Source organism: Castor canadensis, chromosome 8 (genome assembly GCF_047511655.1).
Source record: "Castor canadensis chromosome 8, mCasCan1.hap1v2, whole genome shotgun sequence".
Taxonomy (NCBI): Eukaryota; Metazoa; Chordata; class Mammalia; order Rodentia; family Castoridae; genus Castor; species Castor canadensis.
This window is the reverse complement of record NC_133393.1, coordinates 148,511,973-148,535,990: the sequence shown is the minus strand read 5'-3', so window position 1 is coordinate 148,535,990 and position 24,018 is coordinate 148,511,973. Positions and strand designations below refer to the sequence as shown.

The following is a 24,018-nucleotide window of genomic DNA, read 5'->3' as shown; positions in this document are numbered from 1 at the left end:
CCAGTTGGGCTTGATTTTTCTCCAGACAACAACCCTGACCTTGCTGCCTGCATCTCTTCATTCCCTGGCCTAACTGCCCCAACTCCTATGCCTGCTTGCCGGGACCCAAACTAAGCCCAAGGAGATGGGCCTGGGCCGCAGTGCGGGAGCTGGGCTGGGGGGGCCTGGGCGGGGTGGAAGAGCCCTGGGTGTTGGGGATGAAGGCAGCGCTGGAGGCTCCACCTTCTGCCCTTCCCTCCCTCCTCTCCCCCTCCCCTCCCCCTCCTTCCTTCCCCAGCCCTCCGCAGCGGCTCAGTCGCTCAGTCAGTCTCAGGCTGTCCGGCCAGGGTGGTTGGTGGTGAGGATTCAGGCTCCGTCCTAACGAGGCCGTGGCCTGAGGCTCAGGGCCCCCCAGCCCCTCCCTCCCAGCCCACCAGCGTCACCCCCCAGCCCCGAGCTGGACCGCACACCTTGGGACTCGGTTTTCCACTTCCTCAGGACTAGCCCCAGACTGGAGGAGAGGTCGGAGGAGGTGAGTGCGCAGCTTGCTCCTCCTTGGCAGGGCCAGGCCTGGGCCCCTGCTGTGGGGTAGGAGAGGTGACAACCCCACACGCCCGCGCCCCCCACCCAGCTTCTCTAGTCTCCCGTCGGGGCTGGCAGGTAGAGGGGAAAGAGGAGAGGTGAGAGAAAAGGTGGGAAATTCCAGGGGATGGGATTAGAGCAGAATAAAGGGTCCGTTTTTCTTCCTTTCCATCAACAAACCTCCACCCAAAAGGAGGTTATTAAAAAAAAAACACCCACACCACGAGACGGTTGGGACCAGAGGGTGGGAAGACGCGGAGGCGAGACGCGCCCACCTAAGGCCTGGCATGTGCGAGGGCCCAGGGGCCCGCAGTGGTTGAGCACGAGCAGGGCGGGCCGCCACCTCGGGGCTGCGTCCGCGTCCCGCCCGGGCCGCCCCTCGGGGCCACGCGCAGCCCGCGGCTCCATCGCGCCCTCCTTCCCGTCCAGGTGGGCGTTGGGCTCTTTGCGAGGACCCCGGCGGCTGGCCCGGGGGAGGCGGCCGAGGCGGCGGCGGCGGCGGCCGGGGGCGACATGGCGGAGGAGCAGGACCTTTCGGAGGTGGAGCTGAGCCCTGTGGGCTCCGAGGAGCCCCGTTGCCTGTCCCCGGGGAGCGCGCCCTCGATGGGACCCGACGGCGGTGGCGGCTCAGGCCTGCGTGCCAGCCCGGGGCCTGGTGAACTAGGCAAGGTCAAGAAAGAGCAACAGGACGGCGAAGCGGACGATGACAAGTTCCCCGTGTGCATCCGCGAGGCCGTCAGCCAGGTGCTCAGCGGCTACGACTGGACACTGGTGCCCATGCCTGTGCGCGTTAACGGCGCCAGCAAGAGCAAGCCGCACGTCAAGCGGCCCATGAACGCCTTCATGGTGTGGGCGCAGGCGGCGCGCAGGAAGCTGGCGGACCAGTACCCGCACCTGCACAACGCCGAGCTCAGCAAGACGCTGGGCAAGCTCTGGAGGTGAGCACCCGGTCCCAGCTTGGGGTCCTTGTGGGCTAGACTGCCCCCCCACACCCACCCCGGAGCGGGCCCCTCTCCCAGGGACAGCCATCTCCTGGGAAGACCAGGGGTGGGGACCAGGCCCTCGCATCTGCCACAAGTGGCCTTGTGGGGCGGTACTCGCTGTCCACTCTGGAACTCAGAACTCCAGCCGCGGCATAGGCCCGGCCATCCTATTCTGGGCTGAGGGCTGAAAGGCGCCCCCTCCTGGTTGGAATCCTGTGAGTGGCAGGCAGCAGAAGGTGGTGGCAGGGAGGCTTTACTGACTCCTTGCATATACTCCAGGGAGAAAAACGCTTGGGAAAGAATGGAAGGCCTGGCTGGAGGTGCTGGGAAACTGAGGCAGAGAGATGGTGAGGTGGGAAAAGTTGAAGGAAAACTAGGAATCCGGACGAGAGTCTTGGAAAATAGGGGATGGAGGTGTGCACTTCCCGCCGCCGCAAGGTCTCCTGTCCCAGCGTCTCTCTGGACCTTCCTGATCCCACCCTCCAGGCTGAGGGCTTCTTTATTCCCAGGATAGGGCACACAAAAAGAGGCCTCCCCTCCCACACTGACCCAGAGCCATTCCACTCTCTCCAAGTTTGGCGCCATCTTTCCTCCCAAGGCCCCACCCAACATTGAGCAACCTTTTCCCCCAACCCTGGAGCTGGGTCTGAGCACCCTGGCCAGGAGGAAGCTTGGCCCCCTTGCAGCCTAAGGTCCCTTAGAGATCTAGGCTGCCTGGGCCCAGTTCAAATCTCTGGGCAACATTCCCTGGAAGAGGAAGTCTCCAATCCTTGACCCTGGGGCTCACCTGGCCCCTTTCAGATGTATGGAGCAGGGCATACCCCACCCCTCTCCAGCTACCAAAGAGAACAGGAGCTTCAGCAGATGCCAGCCTACAGAGGTCACCTGAGTCCCACTAGACTGCCCAAGAGACAGTCCAGAAAGCTACTACAAAGGTCACATAGCTGTTGGTGGCAGTAAGGGCCAGAACCCAGTCTCCCAACCTGCTGTTGGAGGTTGTCCCCACATTGTCCCTGGTGACAGTGGTGGGTCACCCTTCACTCAGCAGTGGTCTGGAGATGATGAGGGTAGACAGAGAAGACTTCCGGGCTTGAGGAAGCCTGGGGTCTGTTGGAGGAACCTGCTCCTCCTGCTTCCTCCTCTTTGCTGGCCCAGCATGAAAACCAAGGGCTTAGAGTAGAGGAATGAGCAGGAGGGTCCCCAAGAGACAGAGTGATTTGTATCTAGCCCTGGCTGGTGCTTACCATGTGCTTGCTAAAGGCGTGGCACCCTCCTCACTCCCAGCCCTTGCAGCCATCAGCCCCTGAGCAGACTGGGGCTGAACCACCAGCTGCTACATAGGCCCAGCGAGTCCAGCTGTGTCCCAGAGCAGAGATAGCAGCTAGTTTCTCCGACCAAAACCCATCCAGATCATGGTAGGGCTCAGCCCAGGTCAGTGCCTTTGCAGCTATAGGATAAAGAAAAGCAAGTGAGAGACACACAACCAGAAGGAAGATAGATGGGCAGACAGAGCAGGCCACAACTGAGCAGACCAGTGAGACACAAAGCAAGGATGGACCCCCCCACTCTCCCACAACCATCCTCCCACTGCCAAGGATTTAAGAGGGGTCCCTCCATTGTCCCTATCCCAGTTCTACCACCCCAGAACCTAGGCTTGTGCCCCTTCGGGGGGGACTTGTTTCTGGCCACCACTCAGGCTGTGCCCACAGAGGTCCACCTGAGGCAGGGTGGACAGAAGAGCAAGCCCTGCTGGCTGAGGACCCAGCCTGAGGGGTGGATGGTGGGAAAATGGCAAGGCTCCAAGGCTGTACCAACAGGTGGTAGCTCCCTGGGCCATGAGTGGGGTTCCTGAGAGACACTGGGATATGAGCTGGGCTGGCCAATCACTCCAGGAACTTCTGAACACTTAACAAGCTCATGACTCTTGGAACATCAGAAAAGGAAGTAGTTGAGTAGACAGAACTGAAAAACAGAGGTCCTAAATCAGAGAAAAACAAACGGGCAGACTGGGTAGGCTACGATGGGCTTGGGGTCAACTTCAAAGCACAGGTTCTAAGTGGCTGTGTGAGTTCCCCCAGGCGCTAACCTTGGAAGCCATCTGTGGAGGGATCCAGGGTGGTTGCTTGGAAAGAACAATCAGAGCCAAGGCTGAAACCCCTCCCACCAGCCCCTTGCCCAGGTGGCTATCTTACGGTATTGAACTGACAGGAGGACAAAATGCAGCAGGGAGCCCCACTGGAATTTCCAGTTTGAGTGGGGAACCAGCCTTCCTTCTCCTTGCCCCCCTCCATCCCCTACCACCCGACCATTTCGGATCGGGTCGGGCTTCTGTCTGGGTTATGCTGAGAACTAGCTTCAGAGGTCACAGTGAGATCCAGCATTACAATCTTACCTCTTTTCTGTCCTGTGCAGCCCCCTCCACACTCCCTGTTTGCTTGGTTTTTCTGTTTGTTTTTTGTTTTTTGCTGACTGCAGGTTGCCAGCTGGGCAGGGGGCCCTGGGAATAGTCAGGGTAAGAAAGTGAGTTCAGTGTGGCTGGTCACCCAGGAGCGTCTGTGCTTGCTGGGGCCTGTGGCTGGGAAGGTGCCAGCATCCCACCAGAGACTCCCAGCCTGGCCTTGTAGTCTCCACTCTGAGCTAAAGGTGTGTACTAACCCCAGTGGAGCCTTGCTCAGCTAGAGGGTCCCTTGGAGAATGCTGGGCAGGATGGAGGTCCACCAGGAGGCTAAGCTGCAGAAGAATGCTGCTGCGGGCTAGGAGGTGCCTGGCATGACCACCCCCTCCCACTCAGGGAGAGGAGAATCGGCCTTCAGCTGCCTGGGGGAAGAGGGCATCCAGTGGGTATGCAGGGTGGGGCCACTGGAAAAAGACCCTCCAGATAGGGCCAGAGCTGCTCCCACAGATTGGCGGACTCTCAGTCCCTGTGTCTGGGAGTCTAGAATCTGTGTGCTCAACCCCCTCAGAAAGGTACCCCATTCTGCCCTCCTCACCCTGGGCAACCAATCCTGGCCTGAGGCTGGAGTCGGGTAGGTGGGGCACAGCAGTCAGGCCTTCCTCCCACCATGGCTGCTCTGTCCTAGGGTCTGGAAGAGGCTTGAGCTTCCTCTACCTTTTGTCACCCCTTGGACAGGCATACAGGGTCTTCTCCAGAACAGAGTTCTCCCCATAGTGAATGGGATTCATTCCACCCTGTTCAGTCCTACCAAACTGGAATTCACCAAATTAGTATTCCAGAGTTGAGGGCACACCCTTAGGCCCTCCTGTCCAACCCCCCACCACCACCAAGCAGCATCTGGGTAGCACCTGTTTCTCAGGACCCAGTATAGGGCATGAGTATCTGTTACTTCCAGTGATCCCACCCCAGCGAGGTAGATACTATCATATTCATTCTATAAGTGAATTCTATAAGTGAAAAAACTAGGGCTCAGAGAAACGACTTGTTCAAGGTCTCACCCAGCTAGTAAGTACAGAGACTGAGTTTTTCTTCAGCCCTGCTGCTTCTCTGCACACCTCCAGCCCCAGGGAGCTCACCCTTAATGAGACAGCCAGATCCACTTGAAGACAGCTTTGGTGATACCGTTTTCCTTTCATTAAACCGACACCTGCCCCTGGGAAGCTCTGTTCCTACCTCTACTCCCATCTTTGGAGTTCTCCAGATCCTAACAGATTTACAGGCTGACATCCAAGGCCACTGATGTTGTTGATTCTTGGCCTGGCATCTTCCTGGCCCTATCCATAGGGACAGTCTCACCTGGGCCCTGCCTTCTGGGCTCCCCATCCTTCCATGTGCTTTCCAGGGCTAACCCTCAGAGAGAGGCGAGCCTGGGCACTCTGGCACTCATGCTGGCTATGCTGTCCACCCCCATTGCCTCACCTCCAGGCTGCTGAATGAGAGTGACAAGCGCCCTTTCATTGAGGAGGCTGAACGGCTCCGGATGCAACACAAGAAGGACCATCCTGACTACAAGTACCAACCCCGGCGGCGAAAGAATGGGAAGGCAGCCCAAGGGGAGGCCGAGTGCCCAGGTGCGGAATCCGAGCAAGGAGGGGCTGCTGCCATCCAGGCCCACTACAAGAGTGCCCACCTGGACCACCGGCACCCAGAAGAGGGCTCCCCCATGTCAGATGGGAATCCAGAGCACCCCTCAGGTGAGTGCTGGGCTGAAGGAGGTCAGGCAATTTGGAAAGGAGTCTTGGTGGCCTGTGACTTTGATGCTCCCCAGCAACCCTGGGCTCTGGAAGGGCTGGCCCAGCTGGGATACACAGGCCAGAGGCAACTCAGTGGGCACTCCAGTGCCCCAAGAGGTGGTTGGGCAAGATGGCACTGGCCAGGGCTGATGGAGGGGGCACTGCTGCTGGAAAAAGAGAGCCAGTAAGGAAGGCACAGAGGCCATGGGGTGAGAAGAGGTTGCAGCAGTCATAGCAAGGAAAGGCAAACAGTGTGCGTTTGAGAAATGGGACATCAAACGGTGGAGAGAAAACCACTGTCCCTCCCCACCCCGTTCTCTGTCAGGAGAGACAAGGTATGTGATGCTGAGCACATGCCATGGAGGACCAGACATGGCCCAGCCCATTCCTGTTCAATTTTCATTTATGATTATAAGAGCTGATATTATCTGAGCACCTATTGTTTGCTGGGCACTGTGTCAGTTGCTTTATATATACTAAGCCCCTCAATCGTGTAGACAGCCCTGGATGGTGGTATGGGGTACCCAATGGCCTGGGCTCAGGTCTCAGAGGGTAGCAGGTTACTGTCATCTTACAGATGAAGATACATAGAAGAGGAGCTTGCCATGCAGCTGAAGTCTGAGCCCAAACAGTTGGGCTCCCCCATCACTGCCTGGTTTGCATTCCCCCAAGTACAGAAGTGTCACACTCAGGTCTGACACAGGGGAAGTACTCAGTGAGCAGAGCTCTGCCATCAGAAGACACTAGAGGGGACATCAAAGGTACCACCAAGAGAAGCCGAGGGCCCCTGGCCTTTGAAGCCCACAGCTAGAGGGAGGGGCAGGGATGAAAGCAAATGAATTGTGCACATGACGAAACAAGGACACGAGAAGCCCCTTTGAGATCCAGAGGTGCAGCACCCACCAGACTGTAGTTGAGAACGTTTCTTATTCCTTTACTGACAAGAAAACTGCCCAAGAGAAGAGGTATTTGTCCAGAGCCACATGACAAGTGACAGAGCCAGGATTCAAGGCCCAGGTCCAGAGCCGTCAGCCAGAGCAACTTTAGATCTGCTTCTGGTCTGATGGGGGGCACAGCCTGCCCTCAAGCAGTAACCAGTTTCATAAGATTATGGACTTGTCTGTCTCCAAAGGGTTGTCCAGTCCAGTCTCCCTTCCCCACACACGTACTCCTCACCTTCAGAGACTCAAGGATGCATACACACCACACCACGGACACGCGCGCGCGCGCACACACACACACACACACACACACACACACACGGCTCTGGACCATGCACAGAGCCTCCACAGAATGAAATAGCCCGTGTGGGCTTTTTCTTACCCTTCAAAACCCAGTCCAGACACCTTCAGTGAGTCACTAGGGTAGCAAGGGTTCTGAATCCTTCACCTGTCACTTTACAACAATACCTCCCACTCTAGGCACATGTGGTCTCTGATCTTCCAGAATAAGAGCTTTGGGACGTAGGGGCCCATTTTATTTTCATTTGTATCCCTAGCACCTGACACAGCGCCTCCAAGTACTTGCTGAATGGCTGTGTGGATGAGAAAGTGAACAGACAAAGGAACAGTGGCCAGTGTCTCAGTACCCTTCTAAGCAAGGAGGGAAGGAAGCTCAAGAGACAGCAAGTTAGTACTGCCCAGGGTATGATGGAGCTGCCCATAGACAGTGGGTATGGCAGGGGCAGGCTCTGGAGGAGGGGGAATGCTGAAAGGGACACACCACCATTTGGGGGCCCAGGTAGGAAGCAGGCACAGGTGAGCCAGACACAATGAGACAGGCAGTCCAGAGTGGAGAGAAGCAGGGAGAGCAGCAAGAAAATGCCAAGGGTACCTTGAAGAGCAGGCAGGGAGCAGGCAGGGTGCAGGCAGGGCTCCAGCCATGGGCCAGACCACAACAGGGTCAGCTGCTGAGGAACAATGGGAAAGAGCAGCACAGCAGGGGGGCCCACTTCAGACCCGGTAAAGAACTTAATAGGAGAGGCTTTCCAAAGTGAAGCCGGCCTCTCCGGGTCGGAGTCGGGAGGCAGAACCATCCCTGAGATTGGAGAACTTCATGATTTTCCAGCATGCTGACACAATATGTGAACCTTATGAGGTCAGTAGAGTCACACCTTAGCTTCCTGGAGACATCTGCTCCTGACAGTGGGCCCCGTGGCCCACTGTGTCCACCTGCCTCTGACCTGCTTCCCTCCTTGCTCTTCTCTCTTGTCTCTCATCCAGGCCAGAGCCATGGCCCGCCCACCCCTCCAACCACCCCAAAGACAGAGCTGCAGTCCAGCAAGGCTGACCCCAAGAGGGATGGGCGCTCCCTGGGGGAGGGCGGGAAGCCTCACATCGACTTCGGCAATGTGGACATCGGTGAGATCAGCCATGAGGTAATGTCGAACATGGAGACCTTTGATGTGACTGAGTTGGACCAATACCTGCCACCCAATGGGCACCCAGGCCACGTGGGCAGTTACTCAGCAGCTGGCTATGGGCTGGGCAGTGCCCTGGCTGTGGCCAGTGGACATTCTGCCTGGATCTCCAAGCCACCAGGTGTGGCTTTGCCCACGGTCTCACCCCCTGGTGTGGATGCCAAAGCCCAGGTGAAGACAGAGACCGCTGGCCCTCAGGGGCCCCCACACTACACCGACCAGCCATCCACCTCGCAGATCGCCTATACCTCCCTCAGTCTGCCCCACTATGGCTCTGCCTTCCCCTCCATCTCCCGCCCCCAGTTTGACTACTCTGACCATCAGCCCTCAGGACCCTATTATGGCCACTCTGGCCAGGCCTCTGGCCTCTACTCGGCCTTCTCCTACATGGGGCCCTCTCAGCGGCCCCTCTACACCGCCATCTCTGACCCCAGCCCCTCTGGGCCCCAGTCCCACAGCCCCACACACTGGGAGCAGCCAGTATATACGACACTGTCCCGGCCTTAAAATGGCCATGTCACCACCAGGCCCCACCTGGCCCTCCGGGCCCCTTTCCCCAGCCTGTGTGCCCTGTTCCTCACCTGTCCCAGGCCTGGTGGTGACAGTGGAGGAGGCTGCAGAGGATGACAGTGGCGGGAAGGCTCTCTGCTGGCTCCTGCCCTGATGACCCATTACCCTATCCCAGCTCTGGAAGCCCAGGCCTGGCTGACAGCTGGGCAGAGGAAGGAGGATGAGGGGCTTTCCCTCCCCCAGAAATGACCCTCTATTCAGGACTTGAGAAGGACCACTCATGCCCTCAGGGAGGGAGAAAGCATCCAGGGTTGGATGGGCATTGGAGGCCTTGCCACTCCTGTTTCCTCTCTCATGGAGAACGAGGGTCTCACAGGCCCCTGTACCATCTGTGGCATAGTTCGTAAGAGCCAGGATGCCCAGGGACCTGCATCAGAGCCTAGAGATGACTGTCCTGTCACGCAGGGGCTGAGGACAGCTTAACAGCCTGGTGAAGAGTGGGGTGGCGGGGTGCTCAGTGGGAATTCTCATTTCAAATCCCCTCCTCCCCTGAAAACAGGAAGGAATTGGCACAGAGGCCCCTAGATCCAATTCAATGCCAGTAACCTCATCTGTTGTCTAATCAAAGGGAGCCCCATTTTCCACCACAGGGTTGGGGTGAGGAGGCAGGGGCTCCAGGAAAGAATTCAGAGACAATTCACAGAGTCTTCCTCCCTGGGCTCCTGGTCAGCTGGCTCCCTCTTTCCTCATTGGACACAGTGGGCCCCACCTACCTGGGCTCTAAGAGTTAGAGCTGCACAGGCCAAGACCTCTGCTCCAGGAAGAGATGCAGGGCCCATCATCCAGGCTGCTGGCAGCAGGCTGGACATGAAAGTCCTGTCATGTACATTCTGCCCTCGCCTTTTGCCCTTTGCTTCCCAGTGGTATCTGAATAAAGTATGTAGTTGTGTCTGCCCCTATTCTCCTGTTCTGCAGCCCCACAGTCCACATGTAACGCATTGCTGTCCCCTTATTTATCTCAGTAGTCCCCTCGCTCCCTCTCCTAGCTACCCCAGCCCCTATTAACTCTGCATTAAGCATTCCAAATAATAAAATTAAAGGTTCCGGTTACCTGCTTGGTGGGCCTGACCTGGCCTGTCTCTTGGTCTCTTCCCTCTATCTGTGCTTCCTCAGTAGCTAGGGGGTACAAAGGAGGGACAACCCAAGGGTCTCTCTCTCTCCCCTAAGGAAGTGGAGACAGTGGAGTGGGTTAGGACTGCCGGCCTTCAGGTGGGTGGCTCTGCACAGGAACTAAAGTCACAGAGAGGAGCCTTTCCCTGACAGGGCTAGGCCCTCCGCATAGGGGTCATTCACTCTCAGGCCCACCTGGAACTCAGTGCAGACCCTCTGCTTACACGGTTTGAGGGAAATTTGCAAAAAGTTCAAGATACAGGTATTTGAAAGGGAGCAGGTGGGCTGAACCTGATTCCTTGAGGTCAGCAGTAGGGCATGGGCCTTCAGGGTGTGCAGATGGGCCTTCTGTTGCCTCACCCCTCCACCTCCCATGTCCTCTAGCACACACATGGGTACACACACACACCAGTTGAACCTTCATAGAAGCAGCCTGTGTCCAAGTCTAAACCTAGAATGTCAGACAAGCAGTCCGTCCTTCAGTGATCTCCCTAGTTCTGTCCTTGGTAGAACTAACTTGCAAGCACATGACCCCAGGGACAAGGGAAATCTCTTGACTTCCTTGATCCACCGACTGGCAGCTCTGATGGCTGGATGTCCTCACAGTACACTTACTGTGTGCTCTTGGGTCACAGGCTATGTCAGGTGTTCTGTCATTCAGGCCTGTGGGGAGAGTGGGTCCTGTCACTGCCCCCATGCTCAGATAGGGAGACCCAAGCTTAGGAGGGTTGAAGCTAGGAGGTGCTGGTGCCAGTGTGAACCCAGCCCTCACTCCAAAGCTTGTGCCCTCCACCATAATCCCCTCCACCTGCACAGTTTGCAGACTCTACTTCCCTTCAAATTTGGACCTTTAAATCTGCTTCCACTGCTCCAGAGCTCCTCCCTTCCACCTGTAGGCCCCAGCTCCTGACTTCCTAGGACTAAACCAGTCCTCCCAGCATGGTTGCACCCCCTCTAACTGGAAGCCGCATCCAGCAAGCTCTTCACACTACCTCCCTGAAACTGCTGGCTCCCTTGAAGACTGGTGACCCAAACCCTCGTTCTTTCAAACAGTATCTTCTGCAAAGTCAGACCACCCAAACCAGATATAAACGGGTTCTGGTGTTTTGTAGATAAATGTAGGATTTTATACTAATTTTTAGCCGGGAGCCAGTGGCTACTTGGGAGGCTGAGATCGGGAGGATTGCAGTTCAAGGCCAGCCTAGGCAAATAGTTTGTGAACCCCATGTGACTAGAGGTGTGGCTCAAGTGGTAAAGCACAAAGCCCAGAATTCAAAACCCAGTCTCACAAAAAAAAAAAAAAAAAGCCAAATAATACTAATCTTTAACAGATTTAATCTTATTCTAGTTGACTAGTTTCCCCACCGGTACTAAATCTTGGAAACTAGCTCTCTTCAGAGCTTTATGCATCTGCAAACTTGGATATCCTCATTTAAGTCACTAATAAAGGCTGAACTGAAGAGGGACAGAGCCTGTGTACACCACTAAGGATCTCTCTCCACCAGCTCTGGTCGCTACACTCAAAGGAAAATCTAATCAGTTCTGAATCATCACAGTACATCAGCATGGAGTGCACACTTCTCCATCCGTCACAGCAGTCCAGAGGCCACCCAGTGCCGACCTGTGGCATTCCTTAGATCTACCAGACCAGAAAACATTGGGGAAGACTTTTTTGGCATTACTGACTCTTAGAAACCCTATGCTGCCTCCTGGACACCCACTTTACTATTTCAGTGTCACCAAATATATAGTATCCTACTCTAGAATTGTGGTGGAGATCCACCAGGATCAACCTTACATGCTCACAAGTTTTACAACTCGTCCTTTTCTCTTTAGTGAAATGGACATTTGTTCATTTCTGGCTTGCACACTATTCATGCACTTGCAGGGGGCAGCAGGAGGGGAGTGTGGGGTTTGGACTTGGAGCTAGCAAGGCCACAGGAGGGGCCACATCCAGGAGCTGAAGCCACCACCTCCAGGACCCTGCCCCAGGGGTGTGGGAGGAGAAATGGCCCTGAGAGAGGATGAATAACCCAGAAGTCAGAAGTCCGGGTTTGTACATGTCCCCTAGACTACGGACTCTCAGTGTGCTCTGGTCTGATAGTAGCTCCACTTGTAAACAAAGGAGCAAGGTGTGTTTCTGGAAAGGACTGATGAGACTTATATCTAAACCCTGAGAAATGCAGAACCAATAGTGGTACAGGTGACTTTGCATTCAAGAGAAGTGAAACCTGGGCCTGGCCAGCTGAGTAACAAGGGGCTCCCCAAAAAGGGAGCAGAATGGGAAAGGAGAGGTAAGAGAAAAAAAAGCCCCCTTCCTCCCATTTCCTTACACCCTATCCCCTAAGGGTTAACCTCCCTCCTCTCCCGCCCAAACCCCATCTCCCTTTAATCACATCTGATACTGAGCAGCCCAGCAGGGAACAAAGAGACCATTTAGAGAAATAGGGCAGAGAAAGTGACCCCCGCACTCTGGGGCGGCTGCCTGGATGCCGGCACAAAGGCGGCATTTCAGAGCTGAAATTTCAGCACCCAACTTGATTAAAGGATTCCATGGGTTTGGAGAAGGGTGGCAGGGGTGCGAAGTCCACTGCTCCCTGAATTAACCCTTCTCCAGAGCAGCAAACACCCCTCCCACTCATGGCCACTCATCCTTCCCACCCTGTCCAGGGCACTCTGTCTGTCCTGGGGACCCTGCCTGTTGCAGAGGTTTGGCAAACAGGCTCCTCCTCCAAGAGGCTGGCAGTGGAATGGAGATCTGGCTGGAGTATGCAGGAAACCGATCTTCCTTCTATCTATGTTGGTGACCATGTAACCCACCCTGTCCTTGGAAGAGGGAGGAGCCAATGTAATTGGTCCCTCCCTGGGGGAGGGGGGAACAGACAGGCATCTGTAGGGTGAAGAAAGAGGCCTCCCAGCACCTGAGGCAGAGGAAGGGGAGCTCTAGCTTGGGCAGAACCCAAGATCACATCGTCCGAGCACCCATCCCAGTCCAGGCCTGAGGATCACAGAACCCATAGCAGGGAGAGGACATTTCACACGGCTGGGAAGCAGAGGGCGCAGGTGTCAGACCAGAGGTGGGCCACAGAGGGCAGTGTGTGGCTGTAGCCTGAGAATGAGTAGGACACGGTGGGGACAGAGGTGGGCAGGTGTTAGATCCGTGCTCCAGCTGCTGACTTGCCAGCAGGGCTCTGCTTGGGGGGATGGGGATCGTGGCACCCCCACGCTTCCTGCTGGGGCACTGCTCCTGAAAGGGGATCTGAGCCCTCGATAAGAGCTTGAGGCAGGTCCTTAGGAAACAATGGGTGGCTTGATGAGACCTGCTCTGTGATACTCCTGAGAAGGGAGAAGCCCCTGCAGCCAGTCCCCACTGGAAAGGAAATTGGGGGTTTCCGTGGCAACCAGCTCCCTGGGCACAAAGAGTCGTCTGTCTGCTAGGAAGGCAGCTGAGGTGTCTCCCCTGCAGCAGCCTTTGCTCTGGTGCGTGGGGAGATGGAGGGAGGGATGCGGGGGATCCATGGGGCCAAGGCCCCTAGTGCTTCATAAAGAACTGACAATCACTGGGCCACTGTAGTAAGTGCATGCTCCAGGCAGCAAAGCAGGAACAGGGAGAAGCAGGTGGCAGCATCACAGATAGCAGGAGGTGGAAGGGTCAAAAGGTTCAACAGTTTATTATTTACATGTATAAAGTGAGCATCAAAATTGGGCGTGATCAGGAAGAGCTCCAACTCAGTCAGTGATGATAAGCTCATCCACCCCCCAGTCTTCATAGCTCCCATCTGGCAGGTAGCGACGAATGATGATGGGGATCTTTCGGGCCCTGTGGCAGGAGAGAAGTCACAGGACATGAGGGCTGGTGCCCCCAGCTTTGCAGCAGAGGACCAACTGGTAAAGGTCCATGTCACATTAATGCCCTCCCTCCTCTCTCCTGGTGGACTGACAGGAACAAGCATCAACATCCCCAACCAGGGAAGCCCAAGAGATGCCTGCAGGGCTCTGGAGACAGGAACCGTAATTTAGGGGACTTACTTGAGTTCCTTCATGGCGATGAGCAAAGGATCTGTCTCCCCCTCCAGCTCCACCATCACAGGGGCACACATCCTACAGGGACAGGGACAAGTGTTGGAAAGACTGCAGACACAGGGGTAAGGCCCAGCAGACAGCAAGGGTGGGGAGCAGTGTACAGAGCACTGCCAGAGACCTGCCCTGCTTAGGGTAGAATGGGAGTCAGCAGACTGGATCTAAATTGTGCCTCCAAATACAAGTCACTAGATTCCTCTCCAGATTTCAGTATCCTCACTTGAAAGCGAAGAAAATAATCCCTGTCTGGTCTACAATGATGCCAAAACACTAATGGTAAATAAGCAAGGACTCACTAAGTACCATCTGCTGTTGTCAGCTCTTTAAACACTAATCTCATTCTGGGGAGATACTACTTTAACTATTTTGATACCATTTTACTGATGAGGAAGCTGAGGCGCAGAAAGGTCATTATAGCCAGTAAGTGCTAGAGCACAGATTTAGAACGAATATGCTCCTAACCACTGTGCTATGACACCTCCCACGTAACAGGCTAAAGATCTATAAACTCACAACCCAGCAGAACGGGTACTCTATCCTACCACTCCAACCCACTAGCACAAGCCCTGATTCAGTGCCCAGTTCACGTGCCCTCAATTTCCTTCTTTATCACAGCAACAGCACCACAGTTTCCAACCCTTCAGCCTGGCCCCCTCCCTAGCCTCCACATGGCCTCTCTGGTCAGGGCATTCCTCTGCTTACAACCCTTCCATGACTCTCCATGGCTGTCATGCCAGAAGCCAGTCTGGTCCCTGTTCACCTTTCTGGCATCCTCTCATGCTACTTATAGTTACTTTCGAACTTCCCAGCCTCCAGAACTGAATCAAATGAACTGAACCAAATGATCCAGTGTCAGGCATTTTGTTACAGACACAGAAAATGGGTAACAGCACCTGGCACTCCACATTGCTTCCCTTGGATCCTCTTACCAACTCTTCCTGTCCCTACAAACCAGGAAAAAGCTCTGGAAATCCATCACTTAATGAACTGGAGTATTCTGACTCAGTTTGCATGTGCTTCTCTTGGCACCAATCTCACTAGACCACTGTCCACAGTACATCAGGAGCTCCTGGTGGCCCAGGGCCACATGTGTTTGACTACAGAGGGGCCTTAAGGCCCTAGCACAATACTTGGCCCACACAGCAGAGGCTTCAAAAGAAAACAAGAAGATGTCAGTTCTAGGCCGGTCTCCTCCAGGAAGCCACCCTCCAGTTTATACTAATGGATCTAGAATTACTAGGAGATATACTAAAAGTACAAGTTCCAGGGTCCTTCTCCACATCACCTGAACAGAATCTCTCATGAAGGCATCTGAGACTCTGCACTTGCAAAGTTGCCCAACCAGTTTAAGAGTCATCACTTGTTAATTTTATTACTAAATGTCCTGATTTCTGTTACTCTCAAAAGTCTGAAAATTTTCCAATGGCAGAAACCAAGTGTTTAACTTTCCCTATATCCTCTATCAATAAGTATCAAAAGGGCAGATGTTGTAGCACATGCCTGTAATCCAAACTACTAGGGATGAAGAGTCAGGAGGATCTTGGTTTGAGGTTAGCCTGAGAAAAAAGTTAGCAAGATTCTATCTCAAACACAAGCTGGGGCTGGGGATTTGGCTCAGAGGTAGAACACAGGCTTAACAGGTATAAGGCCCTGAGTTCACACCCTAGTACCACAAAAAAAAAAAAAAAAAAAAATGCTGAGCACACCTGTAATCCCAGCTACTCAGGAGGATTAAAGTCTGAGGCAGGCCCTGGCAAAAGCACCAGACACCATCTGAAAAATAATCTTTAAAGGGGCTGAGGGAGTGACTCACATGAGTACTTACCTAGTATGTAGGAGGCTCTGGGTTCAATTCCAGTATGACAAAAAAAAAAAGTATTTAAATGTTCTCAGACCTGGCGGTGTAGCTCAGTGGTAGAGCACGATCATAACATAACGAGACCTGGCCTTCATCCCCAAAATCAAAAAAAAATAGAAATACACCTAAAATATAAAGCTTTAAAGAATGTGGCAAATTACTTGTCCCGACCTGCCTATGCCTTCTTCCTCTAAAGATATGAATGACTCAAGGGCATTCATCCACAAGGGCATTCATCCAGTGCCTACCATGTGCATATTATGTACAAAGGGCCCTTAAGTAATGTGTCTTGTGCCAGGGCCTCCACAGATAAATGTCATCCATCCACTTAGGAAGTGAACTGACAGACACCAGCCACCAGGTGGTACTAATGAGTCAGACTGAAACTTCTTCCCAAACCTGAAGCTCCTTTGTTCAAAACCTAAGTGCAGTCACAAGCCCAGTGGTAGGGATTTAAAAGCCAGCCTGGGTTGTGCAGGGGCTTACAGCAGGCGGGAAGTCACCACATGGTGTTATATCCCTTAGTGGGAAGTCTATGCTGGACCATGCTTTGCTCCCCAAGGAAAACGGGACACTTGGGAGTGGTCAGGATGTCAGCCTCAAAACCTTCCAGTGATCCTCCACACTGACCATCAAATGAATGTCAATCTGAACCTGTCACTCTAGGTACTAGAGACGCCTTTTCCACACTGTGTCCCAAGCCATCCCCTACCATAACCCATACCCATCTGCCTCCGCCTGGACCTTTCCTTGCACTGTTTCTAGCACTGGGATATCCCACAGGGCTATCTGTCCCCCCAGGGCTTCTAAACCCTTCAGAGCCCCCAGCCTCTTTTATGAGCCTTTTGTAAAGCACCACCCATGTCTGCCTTGGGTTCTGGGTATTTGTGCACAGGTCTATCTCCCCCACAAGAAAACACCTGGGGGAGCTGGAGATTACATCTTTAACAGGTGCCAGCACAGAAACTCGGCAGATAGAAGCAGTCTGTTTGAAAAATACTTTAGGAATTATTCTTCCCACTGGGCCATTTTCAGCCTAGATGGCATACCTCACAGAATGCCCCACAATGAGGAAATGTCCTGTAACTGTGCCAATCCTCATGGTAACCACGAGCTACACCCGAAATGTGTCTAGCGAGAAAGTAAATTTCTTGTTTAATTTTACAATCTAAATAGCCACATGGAGCTAGTGGCTCCATAACCGATGATGCAGGCCTAGAGAGTCCTGATCCTTGTGGCACCAAAAGATATCATATAGAATGTAGCTCCAGTGTCACCAGAAGAGCCAGGAGTGCAACCAGGCTAGTAAGAGGTCTATTGCTGACGAATGGGTGATTACAATATTGCCCAACCATGAAACTCTTCATCGAGGCAGACAGGATGGTCACCTTTACCTTGCAGGACTAGAAATGATCATCCAAGTGCTGTCTGAGCTTTAGGAAGGGAATGCAGATAGCACTGCAGCCCTTCTAGCATGCAGGCCTCCACACCTCTGTCCCCACTTTTCTTTCTAGCCTTTTGCCTAATTTCCCCTATTCCCTCTTGAACCATCCCTCCTCCAGACCCCCACATTTCCCACAGAAGCTTCTAAGAGGTTTTCAGTAGGAACTTCTTTCCTCAGCCTCATGTCTCCAGGACCTTCCACTGAAGCTGGTAACACTCCTGCCCAGGTGAACATGGGGAGAAAAGCAGGCATCTGGTCCAGCGTCTTCGAGAGCCCTGCTTGCTCAAAAATGCCTGTAAGTAGAGGGTGCCTTCTGGACTCTTCTCCATTGTGCCCCCAACCTCACCAGACACACGGAGGCCTGTACACTGTCTGTGCTAACCAGGTGACTACAATCACCAGACAGCCTGATCCCCACCTGTCTACTGTCTCTTCCTGGAGCTTGCTCTTCCAAGCTTAGTAAATGGACAAGCTGCTAATTTCAGAGTCCCCAGAGGCTTACCATTGCTCTAGGCTTTCCCAAGAGGAAGGCCCTAGAGGAAGGCCCTCCCCACTCAGCTGAACTGGCCATGGTCTGTCCTCTTGCGTCAGGAAACAACTCAAGTCTAATGGGGCTGCTGCAGCCCTCTCTAACAGCACATTGTACAACAGTTTAGGGCTCTGAACTTACACTCTTGTTTTGCTCATCAGCATGACAGGCAATCATCCAGCTGTTTTGTATTGTTATTTTTCTCCTGTACTTTGACTTCTCTGTTACTTCTCATGTCCTATTTCTCTTATTAAATCACAGGCTCCCTGAGAACCACAGACCAGCACAAGGCCTGCACGCAGGGCAGCACCACCTCTGTTTAGAATGTGAGAGCAAGAAGGGTCTGTTTCCAGTTGCCATGCTGGGCAGGATCAGCGGCTCAGGGGCTCACTGTGGGCTGATGGAGCAGACGGTGAAGGGGCACACACTCACGCGATCTGGAGCGCTCGGGTACCCAGCACGCGAGCTCGCTCATACTTGGTCATGTATGGGGTGGTGATTCGCTTCTGGTTGGCCTGTGGTCGCTCCCCAGAGGGGAGGATCTCAACGTTCTCCTGACCCTCCTAGACATCGAGACAAAAAAGGGAAAATCTCAGATGTGAAGGTGTTCTGACTGTGACATCTGTCACACATCACCAGGGTTTAGTTTAGCAATCTGGCTGACTAGGCAGATGTCCCCTTCCTCCCTCACCACTCCATGTGCATCTTTCCCAAAGCTGCACAATCAGTGGAAGAAGACAACCCTCCTGGATAGAGAGGACCACTCTTTGATCAAGGGTATACAAGGAGCAGTGCTCCCCTTGCTAGAACCTCCAAATAAGCTCTCAAGAGGGAAAATCTCAGAGTATGTGTTTTGAGTGGGAAGAGGTTGATGACGACGATGACAATCACAACTGTTAATGCTTACTAGATACCAGGGACAATTCCACTGCTTACTAACATCTCACGTAATCCTCACAATGGCCTTCAGGGATTACAGTCCCTAATTCAGAGACCTGGAGAGTCACCTAACTTGGCCAAAGTCTCAGACCTGGCAGGAGAGGAATAGAGAGGTCCTCTAAGAAGTCCATGAGCACACCCTAAGCAGGGTAACTAAACCAATGGCATAAGTGGCCTGAAAAGGCAGAGTTACATATCTACACATGGAACAACTACTTATTAAACATCTCTTCTGGCTGGAGATATAGCTCCTTGGTAGACTTGGCTAGCATGAACAAGGCTCTGGATTTGACCCCAGCACTGGGAAAAAGACCTAAGCTAATCTAGGATAGGGATGTAGCTCAGTGGTAGAGAGCTTGCCTCAGGGTCCATCCCCAGGACCAGGGGGAAAAAAAAAAAAAGACTTGAGGTAATCCAGAAGAAGAATGAGTAGGAGCTCTGAAGCCACTATGAAAGTGAAAAGGAAGGGCACTCCAGGCAGGCTATGTAACAGTGCAGAGGACCAGAGTTCCAAGAGAGTGTGATACCCTTGAACAACTAATTATAAACTGTAACTAAAGCAAAAGGTCTGTATAGGATTGAAGGCAAGAGGCTAAGCTCTGCAATAAATAAATAAATAACAACTATTTACTGAGTGCTTACTGTATATCAAATACTGTTCTAAGTGCTTGGGACAGAACAGTTACTAAAGCAATCAAAAAAACGTTTCCCTTAGCGCTTACCTTATGATTAGTTTGTAAAACATGTAGTACAAATACAGAAGACAGCGAGTGCTGAGGGGGTGGTAGAGCGCCTGCCTAGCAAACATGAAGCCCTGAGTTCAAACCTCAGTACCATCAAAAAAAAAAAAAAAAAAAAACAAAAAACAAGTGGTGGTTGTTCACGCCTATAATCCTAGCTACTCAGGAGGCAGAGATCAGGAAGATCACAGTTCAAAGCCAGCCCCTGGCAAACAGTTCACTAGGCTCTATCTTGAAAAAACCGATCACAAAAAAGGGCTGGTGCAATGGCTCAAGTAGTAGAGAACCTGCCTACCAAGTCTGAGGTCCTGAGTTCAAATCCCAGTGCTGCCAAAAAGAAAAGATAGTCCAAGACAGGGAGTGATGGTGGGGAGAGGAGAATGCTGCGATTTAAACAAATGGTCACCCAGGCCTCATTGGGATGACACTTGGACAAAGACCTGAAGGAGGTGAGAAGGCAGGTCATGTGCCTATCTAAGGGAAAACTGTTCCAGGAGGGACAGTATAAACAAGGGATGTGAGTCTGGGGATATGGGAGAGTGCTTTTGAGTTAAGGTCACAGAGGGAGCAGGTGGCCAGATAGTGGAGGACCTTGTATGTCTTCCTGTCATTTACTCTGAATGACATGGGAAGCCACTGGTTAGGCTCTAAGCAGAGGAGATACATAACTTGACATAAGATTTTAAAGGATCACTGTCTACTCTGGTGAGAATATGCTAAAGAGGCAAGCGCAGAGCAGAAAGACCCTGAGGAAGCCCTGAGGTGACTGATTACACCAGCAGAGAAAGAAGAAGCACTGAAGCATATCTAGGAGGCAGAATCAAATAGGATGGGGTGAGAAGGGGACCAGAAGGTAAAGGTGGTTTCTGACTCAAGTGGATAGGTATCTGAAGGTGCCATACAGAGAGAAGAAACACAGTAAGAACGGCTTCGACTCCTCAGCCTAAAAAATTGAGAGCCCTCTCCTTCTCCAATGGACATCCACCTCTCCTCCCTCCATCAGTTACACAGGACAGAAGCTACTCATGAACTTGGCAACCTATCCATCTAGCTGTTCCAGCCCGAGACCTGGGAGTCACCCTTACCAAATCTCACTTCTACCAAAATACCTCTTTCATCCATTTTCTCATCACCTACACTACCAGCACCCACATCCAAGCCCTCACTGGTCTCGTCTACTCTTGTTCCTCTCCAATCCACTGCTCACTCTTGAGGCTACAGTGCACTCTTCTTTAGTTTTATTTATTTATTAAGAGAATCTGGATACATAGGACAGGCTGGCCTTGAACTCTCAATCCTTCTGCCTCAGCCTCTCAGGATTACAGACATGGACCACCAGGCCCAGAATGCACTTTCTAAAATGAAAATTAGATCATGCCACTCCCTGGCTTAAAACCTGTCAGTGGCTTATTGTTACTTTAGGCTATAAAATTTTGTCTGACCTAGGTCTTGCTTACCTCTGAAGTTTACCCCAGGCCACTCTCCCTCATGCTCCCTTTATAGCTCACATGGAAGAGCACCAGATTGCCTAATGTTTTACCTACCAGAAGACTGACTATTCCACAGCATGGGCTGGAATAAAAGCCTTTAGGCTCTTCCCCCACAACTGGAACACTGCTTACTTTAACTGGGATGCTTACAGCAGGGTCCGGGACCACAAACAGGAGGAAGAAACATTCGGGTAATTATAACCTCTCTAAGTTCTTAGCAGTTGGCTTGCAGAAGTAGGAGCCTACGGCTGAATACTGACCTCCTCAGCATTCTCCAAGTCATCAAGCCCTTCATCCTCTTCCACATCATCAAAGTCATCACCATCAAAACTGTACAAGAAGAAGACATTGGTTAGTTAGAGCATCACTTACTAGAAGCAAAGAGAGAGATCTATATTGCAGCTGAGATGTAGGAGGTACTCAGTAAATATCTACTTAATGAATGAATCAAACCAATTTCATTTTACTCCTTTAATCTTACCTTGAAGGCCCCAACTTTTGCTAGGACTCATGCGCCATTACTATTTCCCTCTCTTTTGAATTACTCCAGTGAGCATGTAGGCACTTCCCATCTTTTTTCCTTTTCCCTTTTTTTTTAGATACTGGGAATTGAACTTAGAGCTTCACACATGCTAGTCAAGTGCTCTATCACTTAAGCTAAACCCTCAACCCTTTGACGCTTTTAATATTTGTTTTTGGAATAGGGTCTCACTACCTTTTTTGACAAGGCTAGCCTCAAACTTGTGTTCCATCTACCTCAACATCCCAAGTTCTGGAATTACAGGGATGTATCACCATGCCTGGCTCCCCATCTTTAGAAAACAAAAAAATGGGCTGAAGGCATGGCCCAAGCGATAAGAGTTCCTGCCCTACAAGCATGAAGTCCTGAGTTCAAACCCCAGTACTATTAAAAAAAAAAAACAAACAACCCTAAAGCAAAAATCCATTGGCCACGGTAACTCATGCCTGTAATCCCAGCACTTGGAAGGAGGCAGGAGGACCATGAGTCCAGACTATATAGAGAGACCCTGTCTCAAAATACAAAACAAGGACTGGAAGTGTGGCTCAAGCAGTAGAGCATCTGCTTTGCAAGTGTGAGGCCCTAAGTTCAAACCCCAGTCCCACCAAAAAAAAAAAAACTTACTTCAGGGTTGGGGTGTGGCTCAGTAGTGAGGCCCTGGGTTCAATCCCCAGAACCAAAAAAAAAAAAAAAACCAAAAAAACTTCCTTTCCCCCCATAGTCCTAATTTCATGTTTCCTTTGGAGCCAAACTTGTGAGAGCTGTCTAACCTCACTGTCTCCAATTCTTCTGTTCCCATCCGTCATAATCTCACCCTGAGAAGACTCACCCTCCATCAAAACCACTCTTTTCAAGTTAATTAGTGATCTCCACATTGTTAGATTCAATAGAGAATTCTCATTCAACTCCTACTGCCTGGCACCATAGGGTTCTTCTAGCTTCCCACCATCTCTCACTTGATGCCAAGAACACTCACTGTCTCAGTGGTCCCCACCTCACTGGGGGCTCCTTGGAAACCTTATTTGGGTTCTCCTCCTTCCCCAAGCACTCAGTCACATCATCTCCTTTTTCTGCGGTGATTACTCATTCTCTTGATTATTCTTCCTTATTTCTTATTTGCCCTTATTCTATCTTCAGAACAGATCATCAGGGTGTCAGTGGCTCATGTATGTGATCCTAGCTACTCGGGAGGCAGAGATCAGAAGGATCATGGTTTGAAGTCAGCCCTTAGCAAATAGTTCATAAGCCCCTATCTCAAAAAAAAAAGGGGGGGAGGGGCTGGCAGAGTGGCTGAAGTGGTAAAACCACCTGACTAGCAAACCTGAGGCTGTGAGTTCAAACTTCAGTGCTGTCCAAAGAATAACAAATAAATAGGAAGAGATCGCTCTTCTGACCCTACTCGTGCAATCTATCAAGAAATCTGGAAACCTGGCACGGTGGCTCCCACCTGTAATCCTAACTACTTGAGAGGCTGAGATGGGGAGGATAGCAGTTCCAGGCAAGCCCAGGGAAATAGTTCAGAAGACCCCATCTCCAAAAATAACCAGAGCAAAATGGAGCGGAAGTGTGGCTTAAGCCGTAGAGCACCTGCTAAGCATGAAAATCCGAGTTCCAATCCAATCCCACAAGAAAGGAAAGGGAAGGGGAAAGGAAGGGAGGAAAGAAAGAGAAATTCGTTTGGAGCTGGGCATGATGAGGTATATTGTAATCCCAGTACTCGGGAGGCTGAGGCAAAGGGAATGGAGAGTTCCAGGCCAGCCTGGGTTACACATAGCGAGACTGTCTCAAAAAAACAGCAAAAGGGGCGGGGAGCGTAGGTTAAGTCGTAGAGCGCTTGCCTAGCAAGTGTGCGGCCCTGAGTTCAAACCTCAGTACGAGGATGGGGGATGGCGGGGATGTGTAAGGGGTACTACAGCGGAGCAGGGAGACGGAAAGGGGAAGGAAAAGGAACAAACCCTTTAACTCTGTCTTTACAACATACACCCCCCCACACACACACCACTATCACCCTAGTCCAGACCATCCTCTGGATTCCTTCTTAGTGCTTCCTTCCACCACTTCGTGAGCTCACACGACCCCGTACGTCTGCTCGTGGGCCTGACCCTTCTTCCTGAAAGTGATGCCGGGAGAGCCGGGGCTACACCTAACTCCTCTCAACAGCGTTCCTATTACACCACGCAGAACCCGGCTCGGCGGAAAGTTTGCTAAAGCACACCTTTTTCACTGATCCCCTGAACCCTCGAGCCTGCGCCTTTCTGTGCCCGGCCTCTGGCCCAGTCTAGGCTCCAGGTTCCCCGCTCTCCCCGCCAGCTAGGCCGCCCCACCCCCAGCTCCTCAGTCTCCTGAGATACTGGCCCTAGACCCCAGGCTCCTCAACCGCCTCATCTGCCCCTATCGAGGCTCCCGCAAAGACCACTCAGCTCCCAACTCACTTGTCTTCGTTGTCTGACATAACGCCCTAGTCGCAGCAACCGGGCTGGGAACCCCAACCCGCAAGCAGTCCCCAAACAGCGCGCCGCCGCCTCGCGCAGTACCACACGTCTACTGCGCGTGCGCTGTGACCCAGAGGAAATCACGTCCGGGAGGC

The 24,018-nt window shown here is 52.5% G+C and overlaps 2 protein-coding genes across 3 annotated transcripts in view; one reads left to right on the top strand and one right to left on the bottom strand.

The window, feature by feature from the left end:
- Polr2f (RNA polymerase II, I and III subunit F) overlaps positions 1-24,001 on the bottom strand; it is an 83,609-nt gene extending 59,608 nt beyond the window's left edge. The window contains exons 1-5 of one of the 2 annotated variants that reach the window (XM_020173569.2): positions 23,864-24,001; positions 21,172-21,241; positions 18,175-18,305; positions 13,861-13,932; positions 13,487-13,651 (exon numbers count right to left, since the gene is read on the bottom strand). In XM_020173569.2, the coding sequence (XP_020029158.1) occupies positions 13,561-13,651; positions 13,861-13,932; positions 18,175-18,305; positions 21,172-21,241; positions 23,864-23,883 (384 nt within the window). In that variant the 5' untranslated portion in view covers positions 23,884-24,001 and the 3' untranslated portion in view covers positions 13,487-13,560. Of the gene's footprint in view, positions 1-13,486; positions 13,652-13,860; positions 13,933-18,174; positions 18,306-21,171; positions 21,242-23,863 lie in introns of those variants that run through there. The other variant, XM_074084464.1, reaches the window with a different exon arrangement.
- Sox10 (SRY-box transcription factor 10) lies at positions 285-9,615 on the top strand. Its single transcript, XM_020173555.2, has 4 exons — positions 285-511; positions 991-1,499; positions 5,425-5,693; positions 7,955-9,615. The coding sequence occupies exons 2-4, from the start codon at positions 1,075-1,077 to the stop codon at positions 8,656-8,658; spliced, it is 1,398 nt and encodes a 465-aa protein (XP_020029144.1). The 5' UTR covers positions 285-511; positions 991-1,074; the 3' UTR covers positions 8,659-9,615.
- Positions 24,002-24,018: the final 17 nt, after the last annotated feature.